Source organism: Oncorhynchus gorbuscha, unplaced genomic scaffold, assembly GCF_021184085.1.
Source record: "Oncorhynchus gorbuscha isolate QuinsamMale2020 ecotype Even-year unplaced genomic scaffold, OgorEven_v1.0 Un_scaffold_633, whole genome shotgun sequence".
Lineage (NCBI taxonomy): Eukaryota > Metazoa > Chordata > Actinopteri > Salmoniformes > Salmonidae > Oncorhynchus > Oncorhynchus gorbuscha.
Window position 1 is genome coordinate 323944 of NW_025745745.1, and position 27808 is coordinate 351751.

At 48.0% G+C, this 27808-nt stretch overlaps 2 protein-coding genes across 10 annotated transcripts in view; both read right to left on the bottom strand.

Annotated features, from left to right (window-relative positions):
• The window catches only part of bin1b (bridging integrator 1b), a 47728-nt gene extending 33791 nt beyond the window's left edge, over positions 1 to 13937 (bottom strand). For 3 of the 9 annotated variants that reach the window (XM_046334942.1, XM_046334939.1, XM_046334938.1), the window contains exon 1: positions 13454 to 13937. In XM_046334942.1, coding sequence (XP_046190898.1) covers positions 13454 to 13546 — 93 coding nt within the window. In that variant the 5' untranslated portion in view covers positions 13547 to 13937. The remainder of the gene's footprint in view (positions 1 to 13453) is intronic. The other 6 variants (XM_046334941.1, XM_046334943.1, XM_046334944.1 and 3 more) reach the window with 4 other exon arrangements.
• Positions 13938 to 14492: 555 nt separating this feature from the next.
• LOC124019578 (indian hedgehog B protein-like) lies at positions 14493 to 27297 on the bottom strand. Its single transcript, XM_046334962.1, has 3 exons — positions 26318 to 27297; positions 18388 to 18649; positions 14493 to 15920 (listed from the first exon to the last, which is right to left on the bottom strand). The coding sequence occupies exons 1-3, from the start codon at positions 26615 to 26617 to the stop codon at positions 15199 to 15201; spliced, it is 1284 nt and encodes a 427-aa protein (XP_046190918.1). The 5' UTR covers positions 26618 to 27297; the 3' UTR covers positions 14493 to 15198.
• Between the last annotated feature and the right edge of the window lie 511 nt (positions 27298 to 27808).

Sequence of the window (27808 nt, forward strand, 5' to 3'; positions counted from 1 at the left end):
GAACTTTGCGACCTTTTGCCACATTTCAGGCTTCAAACATAAAGATATAAAACTATTTTTTTGTGAAGAATCAACAACAAGTGGGACACAATCATGAAGTGGAACGACATTTATTGGATATTTCAAACTTTTTTAACAAATCAAAAACTGAAAAATTGGGCGTGCAAAATTATTCAGCCCCTTTACTTCCAGTGCAGCAAACTCTCTCCAGAAGTTCAGTGAGGATCTCTGAATGATCCAATGTTGACCTAAATGACTAATGATGATAAATACAATCCACCTGTGTGTAATCAAGTCTCCATATAAATGCACCTGCACTGTGATAGTCTCAGAGGTCCGTTAAAAGCGCAGAGAGCATCATGAAGAACAAGGAACACACCAGGCAGGTCCGAGATACTGCTGTGAAGAAGTTTAAAGCCGGATTTGGATACAAAAAGATTTCCCAAGCTTTAAACATCCCAAGGAGCACTGTGCAAGCGATAATATTGAAATGGAAGGCGTATCAGACCACTGCAAATCTACCAAGACCTGGCCGTCCCTCTAAACTTTCAGCTCATACAAGGAGAAGACTGATCAGAGATGCAGCCAAGAGGCCCATGATCACTCTGGATGAACTGCAGAGATCTACAGCTGAGGTGGGAGACTCTGTCCATAGGACAACAATCAGTCGTATATTACACAAATCTGGCCTTTATGGAAGAGTGGCAAGAAGAAAGCCATTTCTTAAAGATATCCATAAAAAGTGTTGTTTAAAGTTTGCCACAAGCCACCTGGGAGACACACCAAACATGTGGAAGAAGGTGCTCTGGTCAGATGAAACCAAAATTGAACTTTTTGGCAACAATGCAAAACGTTATGTTTGGCATAAAAGCAACACAGCTCATCACCCTGAACACACCATCCCCACTGTCAAACATGGTGGTGGCAGCATCATGGTTTGGGCCTGCTTTTCTTCAGCAGGGACAGGGAAGATGGTTAAAATTGATGGGAAGATGGATGGAGCCAAATACAGGACCATTCTGGAAGAAAACCTGATGGAGTCTGCAAAAGACCTGAGACTGGGACGGAGATTTGTCTTCCAACAAGACAATGATCCAAAACATAAAGCAAAATCTACAATGGAATGGTTCAAAAATAAACATATCCAGGTGTTAGAATGGCCAAGTCAAAGTCCAGACCTGAATCCAATCGAGAATCTGTGGAAAGAACTGAAAACTGCTGTTCACAAATGCTCTCCATCCAACCTCACTGAGCTCGAGCTGTTTTGCAAGGAGGAATGGGAAAAAATTTCAGTCTCTCGATGTGCAAAACTGATAGAGACATACCCCAAGCGACTTACAGCTGTAATCGCAGCAAAAGGTGGCGCTACAAAGTATTAACTTAAGGGGGCTGAATAATTTTGCACGCCCAATTTTTCAGTTTTTGATTTGTTAAAAAAGTTTGAAATATCCAATAAATGTCGTTCCACTTCATGATTGTGTCCCACTTGTTGTTGATTCTTCACAAAAAATACAGTTTTATATCTTTATGTTTGAAGCCTGAAATGTGGCAAAAGGTCGCAAAGTTCAAGGGGGCCGAATACTTTCGCAAGGCACTGTACTTCTGCAGAGGTCCTATCGCCATAAATGGTGCACAGGCAATGCTGACGTCGGAATGACCATGCAGCACATTTACGCATGAATTTCCTATGTAATATGCTACCAATTGGATTATGGTTATGGCTCTTTAATTCTACTTGTGTCATGGCATTGATGATTATAACTCACTTCCTGTAAAATACATTGGCCTACATGGACATGAATGGGTCCTTTGGGTAAAGGACATTGTGGCTTTGACTTGCAAACATTGTTGTGCAAATCTATCTCACTATCAACATCTCTGCAATCCTCCTCCATGCCATTGACCTTCTGCTTTTGTCTCAGTAGTCTAAAATCATTCTCAGAAAATAAACAAGGTAGAATACAAACGCTCCCCCCAACACACCCAGCTCCTTATTTCCATGTACAGTACTGTACCTAGAATCCAAGGGTTGGATTTGCACCAAACCATTTCATGTCAGAAACATCATGTAGAACATCTTATGGTTAGCCTCATATACATGACCTAGTGCATCAGTTTGAACTGAGAACATGTATAGCTAGTTCATCAATATGCAAATGATGTGAGTTTCACCATTCTCTGCTTCAGATGTATGATGACAAGGGGCACATTGATTGCACATGTCCATTAGGTCAGTAATGACATCATACTGTAGACATATGGCTGCATTGGTGACGCGTGTCATTATGATACAGCCAGAAGAGGCTGGCCACCCCACATAGCCTGGTTCCTCTCTAGGTTTCTTCCTAGGTTTTGGCCTTTCTAGAGAGTTTTTCCTAGCCACCGTGCTTCTACACCTGCATTGCTTGCTGTTTGGGGATTTAGGCTGGGTTTCTGTACAGCAATTTGAGATATCAGCTGATGTATGAAGGGCTATATAAATACATTTGATTTGATACGCAGCCTCCTCTGAACAGTTGATGTTGAAATGCGTCTGTAAGCATTTATTTGGGCTGCAATTTCTGAGGCTGGTAACTCTAATGAACTCATCCTCTGCAGCAGAGGTAACTCTAATGAACTCATCCTCTGCAGCAGAGGTAACTCTAATGAACTCATCCTCTGCAGCAGAGGTAACTCTAATGAACTCATCCTCTGCAGCAGAGGTAACTCTAATGAACTCATCCTCTGCAGCAGAGGTAACTCTAATGAACTCATCCTCTGCAGCAGAGGTAACTCTAATGAACTCATCCTCTGCAGCAGAGGTAACTCTAATGAACTCATCCTCTGCAGCAGAGGTAACTCTAATGAACTCATCCTCTGCAGCAGAGGTAACTCTAATGAACTCATCCTCTGCAGCAGAGGTAACTCTGGGTCTTCCATTCCTGTGGCGGTCCTCATGTTCCTGTGGCGGTTTCATGTTTCATCATAGAGCTGGATGTTTTTTTGCAACTGCACTTGAATAAACTTTTCAAACTCATTAAGGAGGAAAGAAATTACACAAATTATCTTAACAAGGCACACCTGTTAATTGAAATGCATTCCATCCTCATGAAGCTGATTGAGAGAATGCCAAGAGTGTGTAAAGCTGTCATCAAGGCAAAGGGTGGCTACTTTGAAGAATCTCAAATAGCAAATATATTTTGATTTGTTTAACACTTTTTTGGTTACTACATTATTTGATAGTTTGTCTTCACTATCTTAAAATGTAGAAAATAGTAAAAAATAAAGAAACCCTTGAATAAGTAGGTATGTCCAAATTGGACTGGTACTGTACATTATGTCGTGCCAATAAAGCAATTTCAATTCATTTTGAAAGAACTGATAATAACACTTCATCTCTTTTTTTAAACCTTTGAGTTCAATATCTACTTTTCAATTCTAATAGTTTGTTGATGTTTTGCGTCTTCTCACTTTTGTTCACTTCACTTGCTTTGGCAATGTAAACATGTTTCTCATGGCAATAAAGCCCCTTTGCATTTGAAAGAGAGAGAGAGAGAGAGAGAGAGAGAGAGAGAGAGGAGTGAAATTGTTGTGGACCTGAGAGAGCGTCAGAGCGAGCTCTTTGGCTCGTCATTGTGTCAGAGGATGTTGCCAAGGTCACCAGCTAATCTGGTCAGTTGACTCCTCCCACCACACAGCTATAACTAACCCCAGCCACCTGGCTGCCTAATCCTGGCCCACACGGGACCAGGGGATTTCCCTTCACTTACACCACAGGGATGATCACCACTTCCTGGACATCACAGTTATGGACCAGGTTCCATTTCACTCCCTAGCCTCTTGCCATAGAGCTTGGTTGTGTCCAGTAGGCACAAAACAGGAAAAATATAACAACTTTTGAAACGTCAAGGTACTATCTGAACTTGTCCAATAGGAAACACTTGTTGCATGTTTTGCCCTATTGAACACTACCCCTGCCCTGACACTTTGGCTTTATCACTGAAGAAGACCGGGACAGTATTGACAGATCTGAAAAGACTGGGTAGGTATAATCAATCACTGTGTCAATGCCGTTGCCTGGTTCTTCCAAAGGCTGTTGTAGCCTCCGCCATTTGATTTAGCCTGTCCAATCCTCTCAGATCTGAAAAACCAGAAGAGCAGGGGCAACACCATAGGTGTCAAAAAATTAAAAGGACCCAGGCCAGAGACCGTGGCACTTCCTGATGGCACAGGGCTTTCCTCTAGTCTAGGACACAGTGGCACTTCCTGATGGCACAGGGCTTTCCTCTAGTCTAGGACACAGTGGCACTTCCTGATGGCACAGGGCATTCCTCTAGTCTAGGACACAGTGGCACTTCCTGATGGCACAGGGCTTTCCTCTAGTCTAGGACACAGTGGCACTTCCTGACGGCACAGGGCTTTCCTCTAGTCTAGGACACAGTGGCACTTCCTGACGGCACAGGGCTTTCCTCTAGTCTAGGACACAGTGGCACTTCCTGACGGCACAGGGCTTTCCTCTAGTCTAGGACACAGTGGCACTTCCTGACGGCACAGGGCTTTCCTCTAGTCTAGGACACAGTGGCACTTCCTGACGGCACAGGGCTTTCCTCTAGTCTAGGACACAGTGGCACTTCCTGACGGCACAGGGCTTTCCTCTAGTCTAGGACACAGTGGCACTTCCTGACGGCACAGGGCTTTCCTCTAGTCTAGGACACAGTGGCACTTCCTGACGGCACAGGGCTTTCCTCTAGTCTAGGACACAGTGGCACTTCCTGACGGCACAGGGCTTTCCTCTAGTCTAGGACACAGTGGCACTTCCTGACGGCACAGGGCTTTCCTCTAGTCTAGGACACAGTGGCACTTCCTGACGGCACAGGGCTTTCCTCTAGTCTAGGACACAGTGGCACTTCCTGATGGCACAGGGCTTTCCTCTAGTCTAGGACACAGTGGCACTTCCTGATGGCACAGGGCTTTCCTCTAGTCTAGGACACAGTGGCACTTCTTGCACCACAGAAACAGTGGCAACAGTGGCACTTCCTGCACCACAGAATGAATGACAGAGGTGCTTCTTACAGTGAGAAACAGCCTTGTGGGCTGGTTTACTGTAGTGGAACAGCAGCCTTGGGGCCTGGTTTACTGTAGTGGTGCAGTAGCCTTGGGGCCTGGTTTACTGTAGTGTCTACTGTAGTGGAACAGCAGCCTTGGGGCCTGGTTTACTGTAGTGGAACAGCAGCCTTGGGGCCTGGTTTACTGTAGTGGAACAGCAGCCTTGGGGCCTGGTTTACTGTAGTGTCTACTGTAGTGGAACAGCAGCCTTGGGGCCTGGTTTACTGTAGTGTCTACTGTAGTGGAACAGCAGCCTTGGGGCCTGGTTTACTGTAGTGGAACAGCAGCCTTGGGGCCTGGTTTACTGTAGTGGAACAGCAGCCTTGGGGCCTGGTTTACTGTAGTGTCTACTGTAGTGGAACAGCAGCCTTGGGGCCTGGTTTACTGTAGTGGAACAGCAGCCTTTGGGCCTGGTTTACTGTAGTGTCTACTGTAGTGGTGCAGTAGCCTTGGGGCCTGGTCTACTGTAGTGGAACTGCAGTCTTGGGGCCTGGTTTACTGTAGTGTCTACTGTAGTGGTGCAGTAGCCTTGGGGCCTGGTTTACTGTAGTGGAACAGCAGCCTTGGGGCCTGGTTTACTGTAGTGTCTACTGTAGTGGTGCAGTAGCCTTGGGGCCTGGTTTACTGTAGTGTCTACTGTAGTGGTGCAGCAGCCTTGGGGCCTGGTTTACTGTAGTGGAACAGCAGCCTTGGGGCCTGGTTTACTGTAGTGGAACAGCAGCCTTGGGGCCTGGTTTACTGTAGTGGTGCAGACAGACGTCTTATCTTCTGTGACTGAGGTTAGCCTGACCCAATGCCATCAACACAACCAGATAACTTGTTTGACCTCAGGGATCCCGTGATACCTTGATACAGCGTCATCATCCCCCATATTCAGCCCATGAAAACTACTGGGTGGGTTCTGTAGCTCAGTTGGTAGAGCATGGCGCTTGTAACGCCAGGGTAGTGGGTTCGATCCCCGGGACCACCCATACGTAGAATGTATGCACACATGACTGTAAGTCGCTTTGGATAAAAGCGTCTGCTAAATGGCATATATTATTATATTATTATTACTGTAAAGTTGCCCCCTTGGCCAACTGCAATGCTGTCTAACACCATGCCTCAGATCAGAAGTTACAACCTTCTGGTGGAATGTCTAATGGGGGGGGTGCAGCAGGAAGAAACTCTATCCATGACCCCCACCATAAAGAGGACTTGAGTGTTAAAGGGATAGTTTACTTTTCGACCTGAACCGCTAACTGATTTCCACTAGAATTTCTGCATTCTCCAAATGCTAAAAACATACTAAAGAACCTACAAATAGTTAGGGTGTCTAGGTATGTTGCAAATAATGTACTCTAAAAAAAAAATTTTTTTTTAACAAGAAGTGAACAATATGAGCAGCAGTCTGTCAGGGGGAGTGTAGCGAGGAAGAGGAAATAGCAGGAAGGGGAGGGGCTGTACAGTAGAAGACTGCCAAGGACTTCAAAGAACTCCGGCAGTGATTAAACAACAGGCATGGGGCCTTACTGTAAGCTGGACAGATCATGAGTCCCGGGAGTACATTTCGGGAGTACATTTCAGGAGTACATTTCGTCAGACTCTTAGCTCGTAGTTGTCGTGAGTTCGGGGTCTCATTCAACACGGTGAGCGAGTCACTACTTCTGTGGTTAGAAGCTCCACACGGTAAGAGGACGGGGAAGTCCCTAGTTCTATTCTTATGCCTTCTAGACGGTCTGCAGCACCTGCTGTGGCAAGGTTGAAACTAAAAGGTCCTAAAGCAATGGTGTCACTATTTCCAGTGATATTCTCCCTCCCGACAACACCTCAAGTACTGACCAGCACATTCTACTCTCCACGTGTCAACCAAGCCCCCCTGAGGTGATGTTCTGACTAACAGAACATCAAAAGGAAAGTTACACACTCATTTCTCCTTGCTGTGGACTGATTCAACCAAGCACCAACCAAGCATTGCAAGACTCATCCAGAGTCTGGATGCCGTTCTATATTCCGTAGGGTTGAACTCTAGCGCCTCTAGATCTGTCAGTGTGATATTCACCACAGGAGTTGTTGACAGGCCAAACTGGATAGAATGTTTTACTGTAGCTGCCCTGAATCAACCAGTTCACTTCACTGACCGAAGGTTGACATTTTAGTCCCCAGGTCAGAGTGTAACAGCCCGACCCCACGTGATGTTCAGAGAGGATGTCATGCTACTTTCCACCACCAACTACCAGAAGTAACAGAACACACAGAAAAATACACAGTCTCTCTCTCTCCCCCTCACACACCCCATTAGGCCTCTCTGGGTCTTAATGAGATTTACCAGGAGCCAAATGGGTTTACTGTGTGTGTGACAGAGAGGGACTGTGTGTGTGACAGAGAGGGACTGTGTGTGTGACAGAGAGGGACTGTGTGTGTGACAGAGAGGGACTGTGTGTGTGACAGAGAGGGACTGTGTGTGTGACAGAGAGGGACTGTGTGTGTGACAGAGAGGGACTGTGTGTGTGACAGAGAGGGACTGTGTGTATGACAGAGAGGGACTGTGTGTGTGACAGAGAGGGACTGTGTGTGTGACAGAGAGGGACTGTGTGTGTGACAGAGAGGGACTGTGTGTGACAGAGAGGGACTGTGTGTGACAGAGAGGGACTGTGTGTGACAGAGAGGGACTGTGTGTGACAGAGAGGGACTGTGTGTGACAGAGAGGGACTGTGTGTGTGACAGAGAGGGACTGTGTGTGTGACAGAGAGGGACTGTGTGTGATGTATTTTTCTGTGTACCGTCACTTATTCCCCCCCATCTCTCACACCTCTCCTTCCCCAACTCTCTGTCCCCCCATCTCTCACACCTGTCCTTCCCCAACTCTCTGCCCCCCCCATCTCTCACACCTCTCCTTCCCCAACTCTCTGCCCCCCCCATCTCTCACACCTCTCCTTCCCCAACTCTCTGTCCCCCCCCCCCCCCATCTCTCACACCTCTCCTTCCCCAACTCTGCCCCCCCCTCTCACACCTCTCCTTCCCCAACTCTCTGTCCCCCCCCCCTCTCACACCTCTCCTTCCCCAACTCTGTCCCCCCCTCTCACACTCTCCTTCCCCAACTCTCTGTCCCCCCCTCTCACACCTCTCCTTCCCCAACTCTCTGTCCCCCCCCTCTCACACCTCTCCTTTCCCAACTCTCTGTCCCCCCCCTCTCACGATATCTCCCTTACCCAACTCTCTGTCCCCCCCCTCTCACACCTCTCCTTCCCCAACTCTCTGTCCCCCCCCCTCTCACACCTCTCCTTCCCCAACTCTCTGTCCCCCCCCCTCTCACACCTCTCCTTCCCCAACTCTCTGTCCCCCCTCTCACACCTCTCTTCCCCAACTCCCCCCCCCTCTCACACCTCTCCTTCCCCAACTCTCTGTCCCCCCCTCACACCTCTCCTTCCCCAACTCTCTGTCCCCCCCCCCTCACACCTCTCCTTCCCCAACTCTCTGTCCCCCCCTCTCACACCTCTCCTTCCCCAACTCTCTGTCCCCCCCCTCTCACACCTCTCCTTCCCAACTCTCTGTCCCCCCCCTCACACCTCTCCTTCCCCAACTCTCTGTCCCCCCCCCCCTCTCACACCTCTCCTTCCCCAACTCTCTGTCCCCCCCCTCTCACACCTCTCCTTCCCCAACTCTCTGTCCCCCCCCCCTCTCACACCTCTCCTTCCCCAACTCTCTGTCCCCCCCTCTCACACCTCTCCTTCCCCAACTCTGTCCCCCCCACACCTCTCCTTCCCCAACTCTCTGTCCCCCCTCCTTCCCTCCTTCCCCAACGCTCTGTCCCCCCCTCTCACACCTCTCCTTCCCCAACTCTCTGCCCCCCCCTACGATATCTCTCCTTACCCAGTAGAGAGGAATCCATGGAGAAGGAATCTCCGCTCCAGTGCTAGACACACACAGACACTCCATTAGGCCTCTCTGGGTCTTAAGTGAGATTTACCAGGAGCCAAACAGGTTTACTGTGTGTGTGTGTGCTGCAGAGGTGTATCTTGTGTGTGTGTGTGTGTGTGTGTGTATAAAGGTGTGTTCCTCTCCGTCTGCTCTACTAGGCATTGACAGAGGCCTGAGACATGCCTGCTGCTGCTGACCAGTGTTCAATTTCAGCCCCCCCAAAATACCCCCTCAGGCCTGACTGGGATGCCAGTGCGAACCACCACACACACACACACAAAATGGAGGCCTTGTGAGCTATTGCTATTCATAGATAACCTCTCTGCTGGACTGGGGGGTTTCAGGGCATGGACAGGTGTGAAGGCAGAACTGTGGTGGAGGGAGGGGGACAAGCTGAGCCTCAGGGACATGAGGGTGGGGTCTGGGATCTGGGAGGTTTTATCACTATGTGAGTAGCATAGGGTCATAACTGGGGTGGCAGAGGTGCAGAGGTCAGTGTATTCAAAGTGCAGGGGGTGTCGGACTTCTGAATGAGACAGGGGTGGCTGTCAGGTTTCAAAAGGGCACCACCACCACCCCATGACCATTCAGACACATCCAGATTCCCCAGGAGGAATTCTCCTATCATGCTTTACTGCATGGGTCATTATTGGGCTGCTCGTTGTGTCTACCCTCAGAGGGTGCAGGCTGGCATGACATCACTATGACAACCACGATGGGCACCCAGTGACAGCGTCCTCTAGATTCCTCCGCTACGTCCACTGGTGAAACTTTAGGTCAGTCACTAGGGAGGGGTTAGCCAATAGCTAGCCAGAAACTACAAAGTGGAATCTAAATGTGACCACCAGCCATGCAGACAGAGTTACTGGTCAGAGAAGACAGCTGGTGGCAGGGTGAAGGGGTGGGACAGAGTTACTGGTCAGAGAAGACAGCTGGTGGCAGGGTGAAGGGGTGGGACAGAGTTACTGGTCAGAGAAGACAGCTGGTGGCAGGGTGAAGGGGTGGGACAGAGTTACTGGTCAGAGAAGACAGCTGGTGGCAGGGTGAAGGGGTGGGACAGAGTTACTGGTCAGAGAAGACAGCTGGTGGCAGGGTGAAGGGGTGGGACAGATTTACTGGTCAGAGAAGACAGCTGGTGGCAGGGTGAAGGGGTGGGACAGAGTTACTGGTCAGAGAAGACAGCTGGTGGCAGGGTGAAGGGGTGGGACAGAGTTACTGGTCAGAGAAGACAGCTGGTGGCAGGGTGAAGGGGTGGGACAGAGTTACTGGTCAGAGAAGACAGCTGGTGGCAGGGTGAAGGGGTGGGACAGAGTTACTGGTCAGAGAAGACAGCTGGTGGCAGGGTGAAGGGGTGGGACAGAGTTACTGGTCAGAGAAGACAGCTGGTGGCAGGGTGAAGGGGCGGGACAGAGTTACTGGTCAGAGAAGACAGCTGGTGGCAGGGTGAAGGGGCGGGACAGAGTTACTGGTCAGAGAAGACAGCTGGTGGCAGGGTGAAGGGGTGGGACAGAGTTACTGGTCAGAGAAGACAGCTGGTGGCAGGGTGAAGGGGCGGGACAGAGTTACTGGTCAGAGAAGACAGCTGGTGGCAGGGTGAATGGGTGGGACAGAGTTACTGGTCAGAGAAGACAGCTGGTGGCAGGGTGAATGGGTGGGACAGAGTTACTGGTCAGAGAAGACAGCTGGTGGCAGGGTGAATGGGTGGGACAGAGTTACTGGTCAGAGAAGACAGCTGGTGGCAGGGTGAATGGGTGGGACAGAGTTACTGGTCAGAGAAGACAGCTGGTGGCAGGGTGAATGGGTGGGACAGAGTTACTGGTCAGAGAAGACAGCTGGTGGCAGGGTGAAGGGGTTTGACAGAGTTACTGGTCAGAGAAGACAGCTGGTGGCAGGGTGAATGGGTGGGACAGAGTTACTGGTCAGAGAAGACAGCTGGTGGCAGGGTGAATGGGTGGGACAGAGTTACTGGTCAGAGAAGACAGCTGGTGGCAGGGTGAAGGGGTGGGACAGAGTTACTGGTCAGAGAAGACAGCTGGTGGCAGGGTGAATGGGTGGGACAGAGTTACTGGTCAGAGAAGACAGCTGGTGGCAGGGTGAAGGGGCGGGACAGAGTTACTGGTCAGAGAAGACAGCTGGTGGCAGGGTGAATGGGTGGGACAGAGTTACTGGTCAGAGAAGACAGCTGGTGGCAGGGTGAATGGGTGGGACAGAGTTACTGGTCAGAGAAGACAGCTGGTGGCAGGGTGAATGGGTGGGACAGAGTTACTGGTCAGAGAAGACAGCTGGTGGCAGGGTGAAGGGGTTTGACAGAGTTACTGGTCAGAGAAGACAGCTGGTGGCAGGGTGAATGGGTGGGACAGAGTTACTGGTCAGAGAAGACAGCTGGTGGCAGGGTGAATGGGTGGGACAGAGTTACTGGTCAGAGAAGACAGCTGGTGGCAGGGTGAAGGGGTGGGACAGAGTTACTGGTCAGAGAAGACAGCTGGTGGCAGGGTGAAGGGGTGGGACAGAGTTACTGGTCAGAGAAGACAGCTGGTGGCAGGGTGAATGGGTGGGACAGAGTTACTGGTCAGAGAAGACAGCTGGTGGCAGGGTGAATGGGTGGGACAGAGTTACTGGTCAGAGAAGACAGCTGGTGGCAGGGTGAATGGGTGGGACAGAGTTACTGGTCAGAGAAGACAGCTGGTGGCAAAGGGGTTTGACAGAGTTACTGGTCAGAGAAGACAGCTGGTGGCAGGGTGAATGGGTGGGACAGAGTTACTGGTCAGAGAAGACAGCTGGTGGCAGAATGGGTGGGAATGGTCAGAGAAGACAGCTGGTGGCAGGGTGAATGGGTGGGACAGAGGGGGAAAATACATTTCTGCCTTTCTCACTCTAATAGCCGAGCGATGGATGAGACTTGAAAGTATGGTAACACAAGAATAGTGGCTATGATGTTGAGGAATGAGATGGTTAATGAGGGTGGGGACAGAAACATTCAAGTTTTTCAGGTGAGGGTAACAAGGAAGTGATTCAAACGTTGCTTCCCAGCTTGAGAAGCGTAAACTCAGACAGAGCTCATTCCGGGAGAGCTCATTCCGGGAGAGCTCATTCCGGGAGAGCTCATTCCGGGAGAGCTCATTCCGGGAGAGCTCATTCCGGGAGAACTCATTCCGGGAGAACTCATTCCGGGAGAACTCATTCCGGGAGAACTCATTCCGGGAGAACTCATTCCGGGAGAACTCATTCCGGGAGAGCTCATTCCGGGAGAACTCATTCCGGGAGAACTCATTCCCGATAATACAACTCCTTTTACTTTTTTGTTTAAGTTTCAAGTTATCGATTTAATTCAGGGATGAATTCAATCTCCTGAAATAGCTCTACTGCTGACTTGGGGATGAAGGTTAATGCCAGAAGACTCCAGGTCAAAGGTCAAACCAGGAGGGTTGGCAAGCACTCTCCCAAACACACGTATGCACTGTATGTATACACATTATCAGACGGACAAACACACAAGAAAGCCAAGTCACACTCAGCCAGTCTGTTTCCATCCCTACTCCCCATCCTAGGGGCCAAGCATCTATCCATAGATTGTCATTCCAAGCCAAATAGGCAGGAGTGGGATTACCATTCCTATAATGAGGACATGACAGGAAGTGACCATGTGGATTTGTAGACAAGCCTGTACTCCAACGGAAACCGAGGTGTCCCACTGTGGTAAACTAGAGCTGAAGAGAAGACCCAGGTCTGTCTGTTCCATGGTTTATTTCCCCCTTGCAGTTGACTGAGCTTCCTGTATGCCAGAGTCTGGTGTTGTTGTGGTCGTTAATTCCCAAGGGTTTAGGCAAAGAGTCATCGGACTAGACAACATTTCCTGCCTGCTTCACTTGGGAGAAGTTTGGCTTTAGAAAGCAGAAAGTCTCCTTAAAATGTTATTCTGACACTATCATGTAATTACTTATATAATTAATAATCGTGCTCACAATTTCAAACTTCACTCAGTGAGGATATTTCCAGGACTAGACACAAAAGTAAAAAACATTTTTTTTTAACTGGTCAAACAAACAGTTTAGGAATACCCTCCACTTCGCTGAGAGATAGTGTAGACTAGCCTAGCCTAACATCCTACTGTAACAGTGTACAATGTAACACATGCATTGTAAGAAAGTAGTTATTTGGATAGAACAAAGACAACCGGTTAGAAAAATAAGCATGCGTGTGGCTGCAATTTAATTTGTCAGCGCATTCGGCTCTTTCTGCAATAACCCAACCCCCTGCTGCCTGTCAAAACTAACGGGTTAGATTCACAAATGAGGCCGAGAACGCAAATAGAAATAGCGGAGCGGGCTTGACATTTAGATGGAAAGCTGGGTGTAGAACTGGACAGCCACAGTACCCAGTTGAATGCACTCTGTGCGGTTTCAATTGAGAGAAAAAAAAACGTGGCGTGAAAGTGGGTAACAGTTCACGTCTCAGTCTACCTGCTTACCTTTTCTTGCGCTCTGCTAAGTCTTTTCTGCATGCTGGTGGCCAGTTTCCCAGTGTTGATCCCTTTCCCCGTTTTCCCCTGCTCCTCAGCCATTTTACCGGTCTTTACTGCTCCGAATCCCCAATTAACAGCTATGCGATGTAAACTGGTGTGAGGAAAGAAAGGGACAGAACTTGTCGAACAGGAGGCAGGATATGGGCGGATGCGAGGGACTCCCCAGGACTCCGTGCTGCGTAAAAGCCCTCGATAACGGTGTGGGTAGCGCGTAATTGTAATCCCGATGACTGTTTCTGAAAGGTGCAACACGTAATCTAATAAACTAGTTTAACAACATAGTCCCACGTGTAAAAACAAAGAAAAAAGTAACTTTTTGGCAATTGACGCTGCAAAAAGCGAATTGACGCAGTAAAGATCCGAAAATCGTCCTTCTTGCTCGTCAGTCAATTGATGAGCCTTTGGTCCGTTAAGGAGCGATTAAATTTCCCCTCTGCTCGTCCATCCTCTTAAAGGCACAGTAGTTAACACTTATTAGCCGACTCGCCAACTGTTATGGGTGCAACCGGTGTGTGAGAGTTGCTGCTGCGAATAGACTTCTACTTTCTCATTTCATTGAATCATATGAAGTGTTTTTAACAGTCTACCATCTATGATTAAAACAGTTATATAATCTGAGAGAAAGTAGGCCATCTGTAGGCTACATTTTGTTACATATCGTCGTGGCCACAAAATGTAATCGTTATCATATTTGTATTCTGCATCTTGGTTTGAATGGGATTCACCGATGCAGTGTAGTTCAATTGAGATCATAGAAGCGTATTATCACGTGGAATTGTCCATCACCCTCGTACCGTATCATTGTCTACCAGTAGATGGCAGTGAGACAAAGCTGTGCCAAGACTTAAGAAAACAACCATCTTAAATGCTTTATGAAGCCTTCATATAACTTTTATGGCTTCAGCCTTTAAAGTTGTTGCTTGGGTTCATATCTACAGCAAAGACAGTTACAATGTTGCGATTTATAATAGAAAACAAAACCAGGAGCATTTCCATAATATTTAATTTCAAAAAATAAATCTTTAAATATCTCATTATACATAATATTAAATCATAAATATTTCAGACATCGCTTTAATAAAATACAGTAAATGTTGCCTTAAAATATCATACCTCTAGATATGTTCTATACATGAAGCCTATACTTTCCTTCAGTTGCCAAGTTGCGACATCATAGTTGTGTCGTGTTACGGACATCTTACTATGAAGCAATCAAAAAAGATCAAAAAATTAAATGCTTTAGATGTTCTTCATAATGGTAGTTTGATTTCAATGAGACACCTCTCAATGTTAAATAAAACATACTCTCCCCCTTTAGAAACGATGGTCTCACCACAGACACGACCAGGTCCACCTGTCCCATCTGTGTGAAGAGGACACACCCATTGTTAGTTTTTCCTCAGGGGTCACAATGATTTGTATACTATGGTGTGAGAGAACACATATTGTCTGTCTGTCCAGATTCATTCATGGCTCAATCTCCTCTCTCCAATGAAGTAGGCGTGGTCAGTTATCAAGCCCCACCCTTTTCCTGAGAGTCCGCCCTCTGCATCAGTGTGCTAGACTCGAGAACAAGGTAAACTCCGCCCTTTTATAGTCAGGTCCAATGGGGCATCAGTCCAGTGGGTCATCTGGTCTGTATATCTCCCAACCAAGCCAGTTACATTACTTCCTCTTCCCCATCTAGAGTCTCACCTCCCTGGGTCAGCCAGTCCCCAGGGATGGAAGTGTCCAGAGTCCAGCAGCAGACTACCTATCCAGTACAGTAACTGGGAGTACCAGTGAACCCCGGTGTCTCCAAAATGTCCGCCAGCAGAGCCAGTCCAACGGTGCAGCAGGCGGAGCGGAGCGAAGGCCCAGTGGGCGAGGTCATGCCCGTCCACCACCGCGTAGCACGATGCCACCATGCCGTTCACCGACAGCGTCCCATGGCGGGTGAGGGGCGCAAACACACCCTTGACCTCCTGCACACTCACCCGGGAGATGCGCGAGAGATGCCCCAGGCCTTTTCTCCCCTCCTCCCCCTTTCCAACCCCCTCCCCAGACACTGTGGTTAGCACACACTGTCCCGGCCGCGCGTTGCTGGCGTATACCGTCCTCATACTACCAGGAGTTGGCTCCGCCCCTTCAGAGCAGTTTCCCTTGGACACGAACAGCAGGTGGGCAGCGGTGAGTGACAGGCTAACCCCGCCTTCTGTCTCAATGGTGTAGAATTCCTTCCGGGTTGCAGGGTCGCGGTCCAGGAAGGTGAGGACCTCGCTGTAAACGAGCTCTCCGCTGCCGTCGCTCCCTGAAGAGGCGAGGACTCGCTCACCCGGCTGCAGGTCCTGGATCAACCTTTGACCCCCGTCCTCTAGGGTCACCCACGCCCCTCCCGGAAAACACCCCCCTGATTTAGCGGCAACGGAGTGCTCTGAGAGAGAGAGAGAGAGAGAGAGAGAGAGAGAGAGAGAGAGAGAGAGAGAGAGAGAGAGAGAGAGAGAGAGAGAGAGAGAGAGAGAGAGAGAGAGAGAGAGAGAGAGAGAGAGAGAGAGAGAGAGAGAGAGAGAGAGAGAGAGAGAGAGAGAGAGAGAGAGAGAGAGAGAGAGAGAGAGAGAGAGAGAGAGAGAGAGAGAGGTTGTGAAACAATGCATTCTGTGAGGTGGGTAGGTACACAGTAAGTCTGAGAGAGAGAGAGGTTGTGAAACAATGCATTCTGTGAGGTGGGTAGGTACACAGTAAGTCTATGCATAGCAAATATATTCCGGCCTTTAAATAAATATTAGCTTCTTTATTTCCGTCTACTCCACAGAAAAGAACAAAAGCTGGCTGAAAGATTAAAACTGCTATTTGAATGTGTGTGTGTGTGTTTCTATCCCTCAGTTTGTGTGTGTAAGTCTGTGTTCATTTGTGTTTTAAGGTGCTGAACTTGATGTGGTACGTTGGGACTGTGTCAAGTCTATCTACACAAATATTTGTGCAAGGTAGGACCAAGGCCAGGGCCAGCCAAGTGATCGGAGAATCAGGAAGTGGAGGTTAATCATCTGTGGACTGAGACTCCGCCCACTGCACCAACATAACCTCAAACTCCACATCATCTCCAATGTATGGTGTAACATGCCATGTACTTGGTTGTTCAGGGGTGAAGTTTCCTCTAGGCACAGGTCTAGAATCAGCTTCCGTTCCCCCAATCATAAGCTCCATTAGTGGGGAAAATAGAAAACTGACCCAAGATCAGCATCTATCTTCTTGGTAAATCATTCTTCTTCTTCTTCATTCGACTTTCCAGGCCTGAATGTAGTAGGGCTCTGGTTGGGTAGCGTTCCCTTGTGGGCTCTTTGTATTGGTGTCAGTTTTTGGGTCCCCCACTCAGTTTTATTTGACCTTTTATTTAACTAGGCAAGTCACTAAGAACAAATTCTTATTTTCAATGACGGCCTAGAAACAGCCTTGTTCAGGGGCAGAACCATAGATTTTTACCAGATTCAATCTTGCAACCTTTCGGTTACTAGTCCAACGTTCTAACCACTAGGCTACCTACTGCCCCGCCCCTCAGTAAGTGTTAGAATGGAGTTTCAAGGAGGCTTTGGTATTATGATGTCACTTGTAGCAGCAGATGAGACTTCTTGGTCTATGAAGAGATGTCTTTCTTGAGTGGTTTTTCTTTTTCACAGTTTGAGGTTTCAGTTGGGGGAAAAAAAAAAAATGTCGCCCGGTGCCGTCTTCCGATCAAGTCAAGGACTGGTGACTCGCAACCCGATCTGGGTAGGAAAGACAGAAGGAACAGAGGAAAAATAAATAGAGAGAGGATAGAGGGAAAATAAATAGAGAGAGGATAGAGGGAAAATAAATAGAGAGAGTGGATAGAGGGAAAAGAAATAAAGAGAGGATAGAGGGAAAATAAATAAAGAGAGGATAGAGGGAAAAGATCATTTCAGGCACCACGTAGTACAAGAGAAGACAGTTTGATCTGTCTCTGCTCTATTCTGTGTTCTATACCGTTCCCCTGACAACCAAATCAGTCCTGAACAAGGATCATCGCTTAGCTACACTACTAACGTCTGTGGCTTTATCAATGAGGCTACATCAATGGGAGCAAGAAGAAGCAGAAGAGAGACACAAAGTAAACTGAAGCAACGCTGCGCACCAACATATTGCCGCAGCATAACATGCCAGTAACATAAGGGAGTGACCACATAAAGTTGCAGTAGCTACCTCTCCCTTAATGGTGAGTCACTCTACTAATTCTAATGTAAGCTTTAAGCAACAATGGACAGGCCATAGATGGGTCAAGAGACAGTTGCGGTGAAGAAGGGGTTAGAAGGGGTTAGAAGGGGTTAGAAGGGGTTAGGAGGGGTTAGAAGGGGTTAGAAGGGGTTAGAAGGGGTTAGGGGAGGGAAGAAGCTGAGAAGTCAGTCACCCAAAGCGGCTGTGAACCCCCCCCAAAAAAAAAAGGGGTTAGAAGGGGTTAGAAGGGGTTAGCAGGCGTCCATTTTGATTTGATCCATAGTGACGAGGTGGCCACTGTTGAAGGGCGTCTTCAAGTGGTTCAATGTTATGTTTAGTAAGGAATGTAGAGGTGATGCTGTCCCTCCTCTGCTAAGTGTCCAATGTGTGTCCAGTTAAGGTGAAGGCAGTCAAAAACCCTCTCAAATCATTCACTGTGTATCAAATCATTCACTATCCATATTTTCACTATTATCACGTACCGAGAAAGAGTGAGAGGTTGTTTTTTGTTCGTTAGTGGCAGTTAGGTGAAACAGACGTCCATGCACAGTGTGTTACTGCTACATCCTCCTTTCTCCTTCCTCCGGTCTCTCTCTGATGCTTGTTCAATCTCCCTCTCCCCTTCAGCCCTCTTTCCCTCCCCTCCTTCCTGCCCCTCTCTCTCCGTCTCTCACCCGACTTCACACTGCAGTGCACGTGGGCCTTGGACTCGTAGTAGACCCAGTCGAAGCCGGCCTCAACTGCCAGTCGAGCCAACATGGCGTACTTGTTGCGGTCGCGGTCAGAGGTCGTGATGTCGACCGCCCGTCCCTCGTAGTGGAGCGACTCCTCAGAATGGTGGCCGTCCTCGTCCCAGCCCTCTGTGACCCGGAGGCGCACCCCCGGCCACAGGTTCATCACCGAGATGGCCAGAGAGTTCAGCTTGTCCTTGCAGCGCTGCCCAGGAGGGTAAAGGGTTAAGGGTCATGGGAGGGAGGAGAGGGAGGGTAAAGGGTTAAGGGTCATGGAAGGGAGGAGAGGGAGGAAGGGAGGGAGGCAAGAGAGACAGGAGTGTTAGAGTTGTGGGGTGAATCTACATGTGTCAGTGTGTAATAAGGTACATTTATAACAGTTCATGGACTTAAAATGGCTGAAAGAATGATTACACATCCATCTCAATGTGGTCCACAGCTCTTTCTCAATGATCTTTCCTTGATTCCTCATGTCTTCTTTTCTCACCTCCTGCTCAAAAGGCATTGGAGGAGAAGATCAAAAAGTCCAGACAAGCATTTGAGGACAGCCAATTGAGAAAGAACCCTGGTGCAAGAGCTATCCATCAGGCATCCACCCCATCCAACCAATGTAGAATCCTGGTGCTGTTCAACAAACTAGCCACCCCACCACAGAAGGCCCCACTCCTCAACACCACCCCCCCCCTGCATCTGGCCAGCAGACAATGCCCCCCTACAGTCTCATCAGCCTGGGTGTTTGCTCTCTGTGGCGAGAGAGGAGGCTGAGAGTCTAAGTTAGGGACCGGAGAAATGGTGGAGAGGTAGGTGGGATAGGGTGGAGAGGTAGGTGGGATAGGGTGGAGAGGTAGGTGGGATAGGGTGGAGAGGTAGGTGGGATAGGGTGGAGAGGTAGGTGGGATAGGGTGGAGAGGTAGGTGGGATAGGATGGAGAGGTAGGTGGGATAGGATGGAGAGGTAGGTGGGATAGGGTGGAGAGGTAGGTGGGATAGGGTGGAGAGGTAGGTGGGATAGGGTGGAGAGGTAGGTGGGATAGGGTGGAGAGGTAGGTGGGATAGGGTGGAGAGGTAGGTGGGATAGGGTGGAGAGGTAGGTGGGATAGGGTGGAGAGGTAGGTGGGATAGGATGGAGAGGTAGGTGGGATAGGATGGAGAGGTAGGTGGGATAGGATGGAGAGGTAGGTGGGATAGGGTGGAGAGGTAGGTGGGATAGGGTGGAGAGGTAGGTGGGATAGGGTGGAGAGGTAGGTGGGATAGGGTGGAGAGGTAGGTGGGATAGGGTGGAGAGGTAGGTGGGATAGGGTGGAAAGGTAGGTGGGATAGGATGGAGAGGTAGGTGGGATAGGGTGGAGAGGTAGGTGGGATAGGGTGGAGAGGTAGGTGGGATAGGATGGAGAGGTAGGTGGGATAGGATGGAGAGGTAGGTGGGATAGGATGGAGAGGTAAGTGGGATAGGATGGATAGGTAGGTGGGATAGGATGGAGAGGTAGGTGGGATAGGGTGGAGAGGTAGGTGGGATAGGGTGGAGAGGTAGGTGGGATAGGGTGGAGAGGTAGGTGGGATAGGGTGGAGAGGTAGGTGGGATAGGATGGAGAGGTAGGTGGGATAGGGTGGAAAGGTAGGTGGGATAGGGTGGAGAGGTAGGTGGGATAGGGTGGAGAGGTAGGTGGGATAGGGTGGAGAGGTAGGTGGGATAGGGTGGAGAGGTAGGTGGGATAGGGTGGAGAGGTAGGTGGGATAGGGTGGAGAGGTAGGTGGGATAGGATGGAGAGGTAGGTGGGATAGGGTGGAGAGGTAGGTGGGATAGGGTGGAGAGGTAGGTGGGATAGGGTGGAGAGGTAGGTGGGATAGGGTGGAGTGGTAGGTTGGGGTGAGGTTAGGGGGGTATTGGGGTAGAGGGGTGGTGTGAAGTTAGAGGGTATTGGACAGGATGATAGAGGGAGACGTGGGTATGAACAGTCAGCCAATGCAGCTCTCCCCAAACTTGGGTCTGGTGAGGGTGAGCAAATAGAGGGTGAGAGGTCCTATTGAGGACCCTGAGGGTGTTGGACGTTCCCTAGTCACCCACACAAACCAAGCACACACACACACCAAGCACACCACACACACGCACCAAGCACACACACTTGCCCTCAGATCACCTAAAGCTAAATTTCTCATTATTTTTTGTCACCATCTCATTCACAATAGGATACATGACACTACTTTATGGAGATAACTGTGAACAGAGCAGGGTCTTCAAATCTCATCCTATATGAGGTCCGAACTACTGCTGGTTCTCTCTTCTACCTGATAATGAATTGCACTCACCTGGTGTCCCAGGTCTAAATCATTCCCTGATTAGAGGGGAAGAATAGAAAAAAAGCAACAGAACTGGCTTGGAGGTCCAGATGACAATGAGTGACATGTAGACAGTGGGACATATAGCTATATATATATATATAGCTTCTGCAGACTGAAAGGATGGGTGAGGTCACAGGATTCCCTAAGCCGGTGATTTACACAGGTCCTTACTGTTTCACCCTGTGTCCATTTCTGTTCAGAACACATACAGTGTACATGTCTGGTAGGTGTATTATATCTATATATATACACACACATATACACAGTGGTAGGTGTATTATATCTATATATATATATACACACATATACACAGTGGTAGGTGTATTATATCTATATATATATATACACACATATACACAGTGGTAGGTGTATTATATCTATATATATATATACACATATACACAGTGGTAGGTGTATTATATCTATATATATATATACACACATATACACAGTGGTAGGTGTATTATATCTATATATATATATACACACATATACACAGTGGTAGGTGTATTATATCTATATATATACACACATATACACAGTGGTAGGTGTATTATTTATATATATATACACACACACACACACACAGTGGTATATATATATATATAAACTGAGTGTACAAAACATTAGGTACACCTATATGTACACAGTGAATTTGGAAGGTATTCAGACCCCTTGACTTTATTCACATTTTGTTACGTTACAGCCTTATTCTAAAATTGATTTTACATTGTTTTCCCCTCATTGATCTACACACAATACCCTATAAAACAGAAATACCTTATTGACATAAGTATTCACTCTCTTTGCTGTGAGTTGAGCTCAGGTGTATCCGTTTTCCATTGATCATCCTTCAGATGTTTCTACAACTTGGAGTCCACCTGTGGTAGATTCAATTGATTGGACATGATTTGAAAAGGCACACACCTGTTTATATAAGGTCCCACAGTTGACAGTGCATGTCAAAGCAAAAACCAAGCCTTGAGGTCGAAGGAATTGTCCGTAGAGCTCAGAGACAGGATTGTGTCGAGGCACAGATCTGCTGAAGGGTTCCATAAATTTTTGCAGCATTAAAGGTCCCCAAGAACACAGTGGCCTCCATCATTCTTAAATGGAAGAAGTTTGGAACCATCCACTCTTCATAGAGCTGACCGCCCGGCCAAACTGAGAAATCAGGGGAGAAGGGCCTTGATCAGGGAGGTGACCAAGAACCCGTTGGTCACTCTGACAGAGTTCCAGAGGTCCTCTGTGGAGATGGTTGTCCTTATGGAAGGTTCTCCCATCTCTGCAGCACTCCACCAATCAGGCCTTTATGATAGAGTGGCCAGATGGAAGCCACTCCTCAATAAAAGGAACATGACAGCCTGCTTAGAGTTGCCAAAAGACACCTAAAGACTCTCAGACCATGAGAAACAAGATTCTCTGGTCTGATGATGCCAAGATTGAACCCAAGGGCATTGTCTGGAGGAAACCTGGCACCATCCCTACGGTGAAGCATGCTCATGGCAGCATCATTCTGTGGGGATGTTTTTCAGCGCCAGGGACTGGGAGACTAGTCAGGATTGAGGGAAAGATGAACAGAGCAAAGTACAGAGAGATCATTGATGAAAACCTGCCCCAGAGCACTCAGGACCTCAGACTGGGGTGAAGGTTCACCTTCCAACAGGACAACGACCCTAACCACACAGCCAAGACAATGCAAGGGTGTCTTCGGGACAAGTCTCTGAATGTCCTTGAGTGGCCCAGCCAGAGCCCGGACTTGAACCCGTTTTAACATCTCTGGAGAGCCCTGAAATTGGCTGTGCAGCGACGCTCCCGATCTAACCGAACAGAGCTTGAGAGGATCTGCAGAGAAGAATGGGAGAAACTCCCCAAATACAGGTGTGCCAAGCTTGTAGCGTCATACCCAAGAAGACTCAAGTCTGTAATCGCTGCCAAAGGTGCTTCAACAAAGTACTGAGTAAAGGGTATGAATACTTGTGAAAATGTGATATTTCAGATTATTTTTATGAATTTGCAAACATTTCTAAAAACCTATTTTTGCTTTGTCATTATGGGTTATTGTGTGTAGATTATTGAGGAAAAAAACAATTTAATCAATTTTAGAATAAGGCTGTAATGTAACAAAATGTGGAAAGTCACGGGGTCTGAATACTTTCCCAATGTAGTGTATACTCTACCGTTCAAAAGTTTGTGGTCACATAAATGTCCTTGTTTTTTAAAGAAAAGCACATTTTTTGTCCATCAAATTGATCAGAAATACAGTGTAGACATTATTAATGTTGTAAATGAGTATTGTAGCTGGACACGGCTGATTTTTTATGGAATATCTACATAGGCGTACAGAGGCCCATTATCAGCAACCATCACTCCTGTGTTCCAATGGCACTTTGTTTAAGCTAATCCAAGTTTATAATTTTAAAAGGCTAATTGATCATTAGAAAACAATTGAGCAATTATGCTAGCACAGCTGAAAATTGTTGTCCTGATTAAAGAAGCAAAAGAACTGGCCTTCTTTAAACTAGTTGAGTATCTGGAGCATCAGAATTTGTAGGTTCGATAACAGGCTCAAAATGGCCAGAAACAAGGAACTTTCTTCTGAAACTCGTCAGTCTATTCTTGTTCTGAGAAATGAAGTCTATTCCATGCGAGAAATTGTCAAGAAACTGAAGATCTCGTACAATGCTGTGTACTACTCCCTTCACAGAACATTGCAAACTGGCACTAACCAGAATAGAAAGAGTGGGAAGCCCCGGTGCACAACTGAGCAAAAGGACAAGTATATTAGAGTGTCTAGTTTGAGAAACAGATGCCTCACATGTCCTCAACTGGCAGCTTCATTAAATAGTATCCACAAAACACCAGTCTCAACATCAACAGTGAAGAAGCGACTCCGGGACACTGGCCTTCTAGGCAGAGTTCCTCTGTCCAATGTCTGTGTTCTTTTGCCCATCTTAATCTTTTCTTTTTAGTGGCCAGTCTGAGATATGGCTTTTTCTTTGCAACTCTGCCTAGAAGGCCAGAATCCTGGAGTTGCCTCTTCATGGTTGACGTTGAGACTGGTGTTTTGCAGGTACTATTTAATGAAGCTGCCAGTTGAGGACTTGTGAGGTGTCTGTTTCTCAAACTAGACACTGTGATGTACTTGTCCTCTTGCTCAGTTGTGCCCCGGGGTCTACACATACATACATACATACATACATACATACATACATACATACATACATACATACATACATACATACATACATACATACATACATACATACATACATACATACATACATACATACATACATACATACATACATACCACACTGAGTGTATGAAACATTAGAAACACCTTCCTAATATTGAATTTCCCCCCTTTTGCCCTCAGAACAGCCTCAATTTATCAGGCCTGGACTCTACAAGGTGTGGAACGGACTGAAACAGGGATGCTGGCCCATGTTGAATCCAATGCTTCCTTCAGTTGTGTGAAGTTGTCTGGATGTCCTTTGGGTGGTGGACCAGTCTTGATACACACTGGAAGCTGTTGAGCTGTGCAGTTGACGACACTCAAACCAGTGCACCTGGCACCTACTACCACACAATATTCAAAAGGTATGTCAATCTTTTGTCTTGCCCATTCACCCTCTGAATTTCACACATACACAATCCATGACTCAATTGTCTCCTCCCCTCATCGACACTGATTGAAGTGGATTTAACAAGTGACATCAATTAGTGATCATAGCTTTGGCCTAGATTCACCTGGTCAGTCTGTCAAGGAAACAGCAGGTGTTCATAATGTTTTGTACACTCAGTGTATGTATTCTACCGCATGATTTCTATTAAGTGGAGACATAGGCAGAGGCACTGCCACTCTCGGCCAACTGCACAGCTAAACTCGGGCTAGATTGGTAGTGGCCCCTATAGGTTACAATAATATTTTGACACTATGCGTCTTTTACGTGTTGCATTTGGATAGGTTTAGGCTATTAGTTTGGCCAATGTTGTATTTCAAAATATATGTATGGTGTTCTAACTTATTTTTCCATGTCGGTCCTCTCAGGTTCACCGGGATAAGAATAGCTCATTGCAGAGTCCCAATAGATGCCTTTTCACAGAGTGGTGTGGATTTTAACATCAATTTTTTTCCTCTGCGGTCGCAGACACGAACTCGAGTCCATAAATCAGTCGATTAATTTTGTTGGTTTTACTTTCAAGGTACAGATCGACGGGGTTTCTGTAGGCGCGGTTTCGCACTGACCACGAGCTACACAAACATTCGATGTCGAGTTGACAACACGTGCCTGTGCAGTGTGCACACCTATGGCTTCAGCCGCTGAACAGTCACGTCTGTATGCGCGCTCCAGTGCCACTCGCGGGCAGGCAAGTCACCACCGCTGATTTAAAAATAAGAGGCGAAAAATGTGTATAATTAAGTCTTGAATGCATGTGAAGTGGACTATTTTTGCACATGTGCTTCAAAAACAAACAGAAAAATAACACAAAATGGTGAAAAACAAACAGGAGGTTGTCTCCTGCGGCAGGCGGCGGCGGTCGCGCTCGGAGCACATAAATTGTGCGCAGGTCAAGTTAAACGCGCAGCCCTGTGTGTTTGTGTGCGCTTGGAGCGAGGTGACAGCTAACAACCCGAGTGAGATCTGGCACTCTGTTTCCACATGGGGGACATAAATGCTCGCCTTTCAGAGGAAGCCCGTGGTCACAGGAGGCAGATATAAATACTTTATTCCTCGGGAATTGAAGTCAAATAAATTCCACTCTCGGAACCACATCAATGAGCGTGTCGTAAAAAGTCTGACAGTCCAAAAGGCGACCGTTAACTCTGGCCAGTCAGGCTTAAACGAACTGTAAACATTTGCATATGCACCAAGTCAGGCTCTGACCAAGTTGGACGATTGGGTGTTTTTCCCCAAAAATGTAAAAACAGAGGACATAGTGTTTTAATTACATGCTTCCACTATTCCGTACTTTTATAGAAGGGGGTGCGTTAAGGTTTGTTGCAGCTGCCCAGCTTTACGCATGCGGCAGCCCCAATTTAAATGAACTCCAAATATCTCATGTGATGCTATTTCAGCTCTGCACGAAAAATGTTGGAACCAACCATCAGACCAGTTATTGGAGCTGCCAGTCCAACTTTTACTGATGTCCTGCGGGTGACCTGATGAGGGCCAGACTGGCAAACCTCTCCATATCCCAATACCATTCTGAGTCACCCTCCATATCTATCATGTTGCCAACAATACGCTCTTTGGATTGCGTGACTCAAGCACGTTGTGCAAATACGCACTCTGTAATCAGTGCTGTGCACTGCTCCTGGCCAGGAAACCAAAGTCAATAACACGGCATCGATAAGACAGGTCCACGGGTTTAAAGGCTGTACAAAGTACAAGAGGTAGGCTTTAGGGAGCTACCCAATCCCACATAAAAGTGTCCCAAGTGCAGATGTGTTTGACATGGCCAATGTAGCATGATATCACAGTAGGGCTTTACGAATCTAGTCTATCCAGGGTCTAGGCTAGTCTTACCTGTGTCATCATCCGGTCTGCACCTGTGTTCTCTTCATCTTTAAATATGATGTCAGGGTTATAGTTCGGGGTCAGCTCTTTGAAGCGCTCCGAGTTCCGTGTTATTTTCCCCTCATATCGACCACTCGCACCTAGTGTCTTCTCCGCTACGTTAGGGCTGAACTGCTTGTAGGCAAGTGGCGCAAGCTTCCTCGGTGACCTCCTCTTGCCATATCCCCTTCCTGGCCCGCAGCCCTCGCTGACCTGCGAGAGAATCACTGCGCACCCGGCGAGGCACACCACGAGCCTGGGGAGTAGCATTCCACTCACCCACGCCAACGGACACCCCAAAAAGGAGGTGACAGAAAAATGTCACTGATCAATTTAAAACACCTCCTCCCCCTGGTCGCTGCTTATCTCCTTTCACAGGGTACAAGAGGGGGAGGAGGACAGTTACAAATTAATCACCAAGTCCCCAAAACTCGCCATATCCCGGCGCGCAAAAAGACGCTGCGCTACTGGAGATGGAGTACAGCGCCGGCGTCTTTTAAAACCCCAGGTAAGATCCCCTATAATAAAGTACCGGCGCGTTCAGCTGCTCCTCTCACGGTGAACGGCTCGTCTCACAGTTCAAGCGGAGACACGCGCATAAATAGGGAACAATCGTTTATCTTGGCAGACAGGTTCAAAGCCGTTCCCTTAGCTGTGAGAAACGTCCCTCAGTCAGACAGGCCCCGGTGCGATGACTGACTGGGCTTTTTGGGTAGCGGTCAAAGGGTGTCCCCGCAGCGGTTTTCCTGCCACTCGGCTTGGCTCTCAATGCGTGGCCTGTGGTGCAAGACTCTCAGCTCAACTGGAAATGGAAGAGTTCCGAAAGATCAGATGCCGTGGAGGAGACCGCGCCCTGCCAGTCCTGCCCTCTGTCCCGTCCCAGCCTACCTCTCCTCCCATCTGGTTAGCCCGGCCGAGCCATTTCACTTTATTGCCCACACGCTCGGCTCTTTCTGCTCAACGCCACTGTGCTAGACAAACAACAGCCTACAGCCGTCTAGACTCGCGCACACACCGATACTGTCCTTTGGACCCGTGTTATTATCTTGAACTCATAACCTGGTGAAAGACACGCGCACTCCCTCCTCCAGAATATTGTTAATGCTAACATAATTGAATCGCCCTCAGTAAGAAGCGCGGTAATTGCCGCATGCATGTCCGATTTCATTAAGGGAGACAGTCAGGACATCCAAAAGCCGTCAACGACTCCTGTACCCTCACTGTGGTCACCCCTTTGCTGCTATAACAGCCTCCACTCTTCTGGAAGGGCTTTCTACTAGATGCTGGAACATTGCTGCGGGGATTTGCTTCCATTCAGCCACAAGAGCATTAGTGAGGCCGGGTACTGATGTTAGGCGATTAAGCCCGGCTCGCAGTCAGCGTTCCAATTCATCCCAAAGGTGTTCGATGGGGTTGAGGTTAGGGTTCTGTGCAGGCCAGTCAAGTTCATCCACACCAACC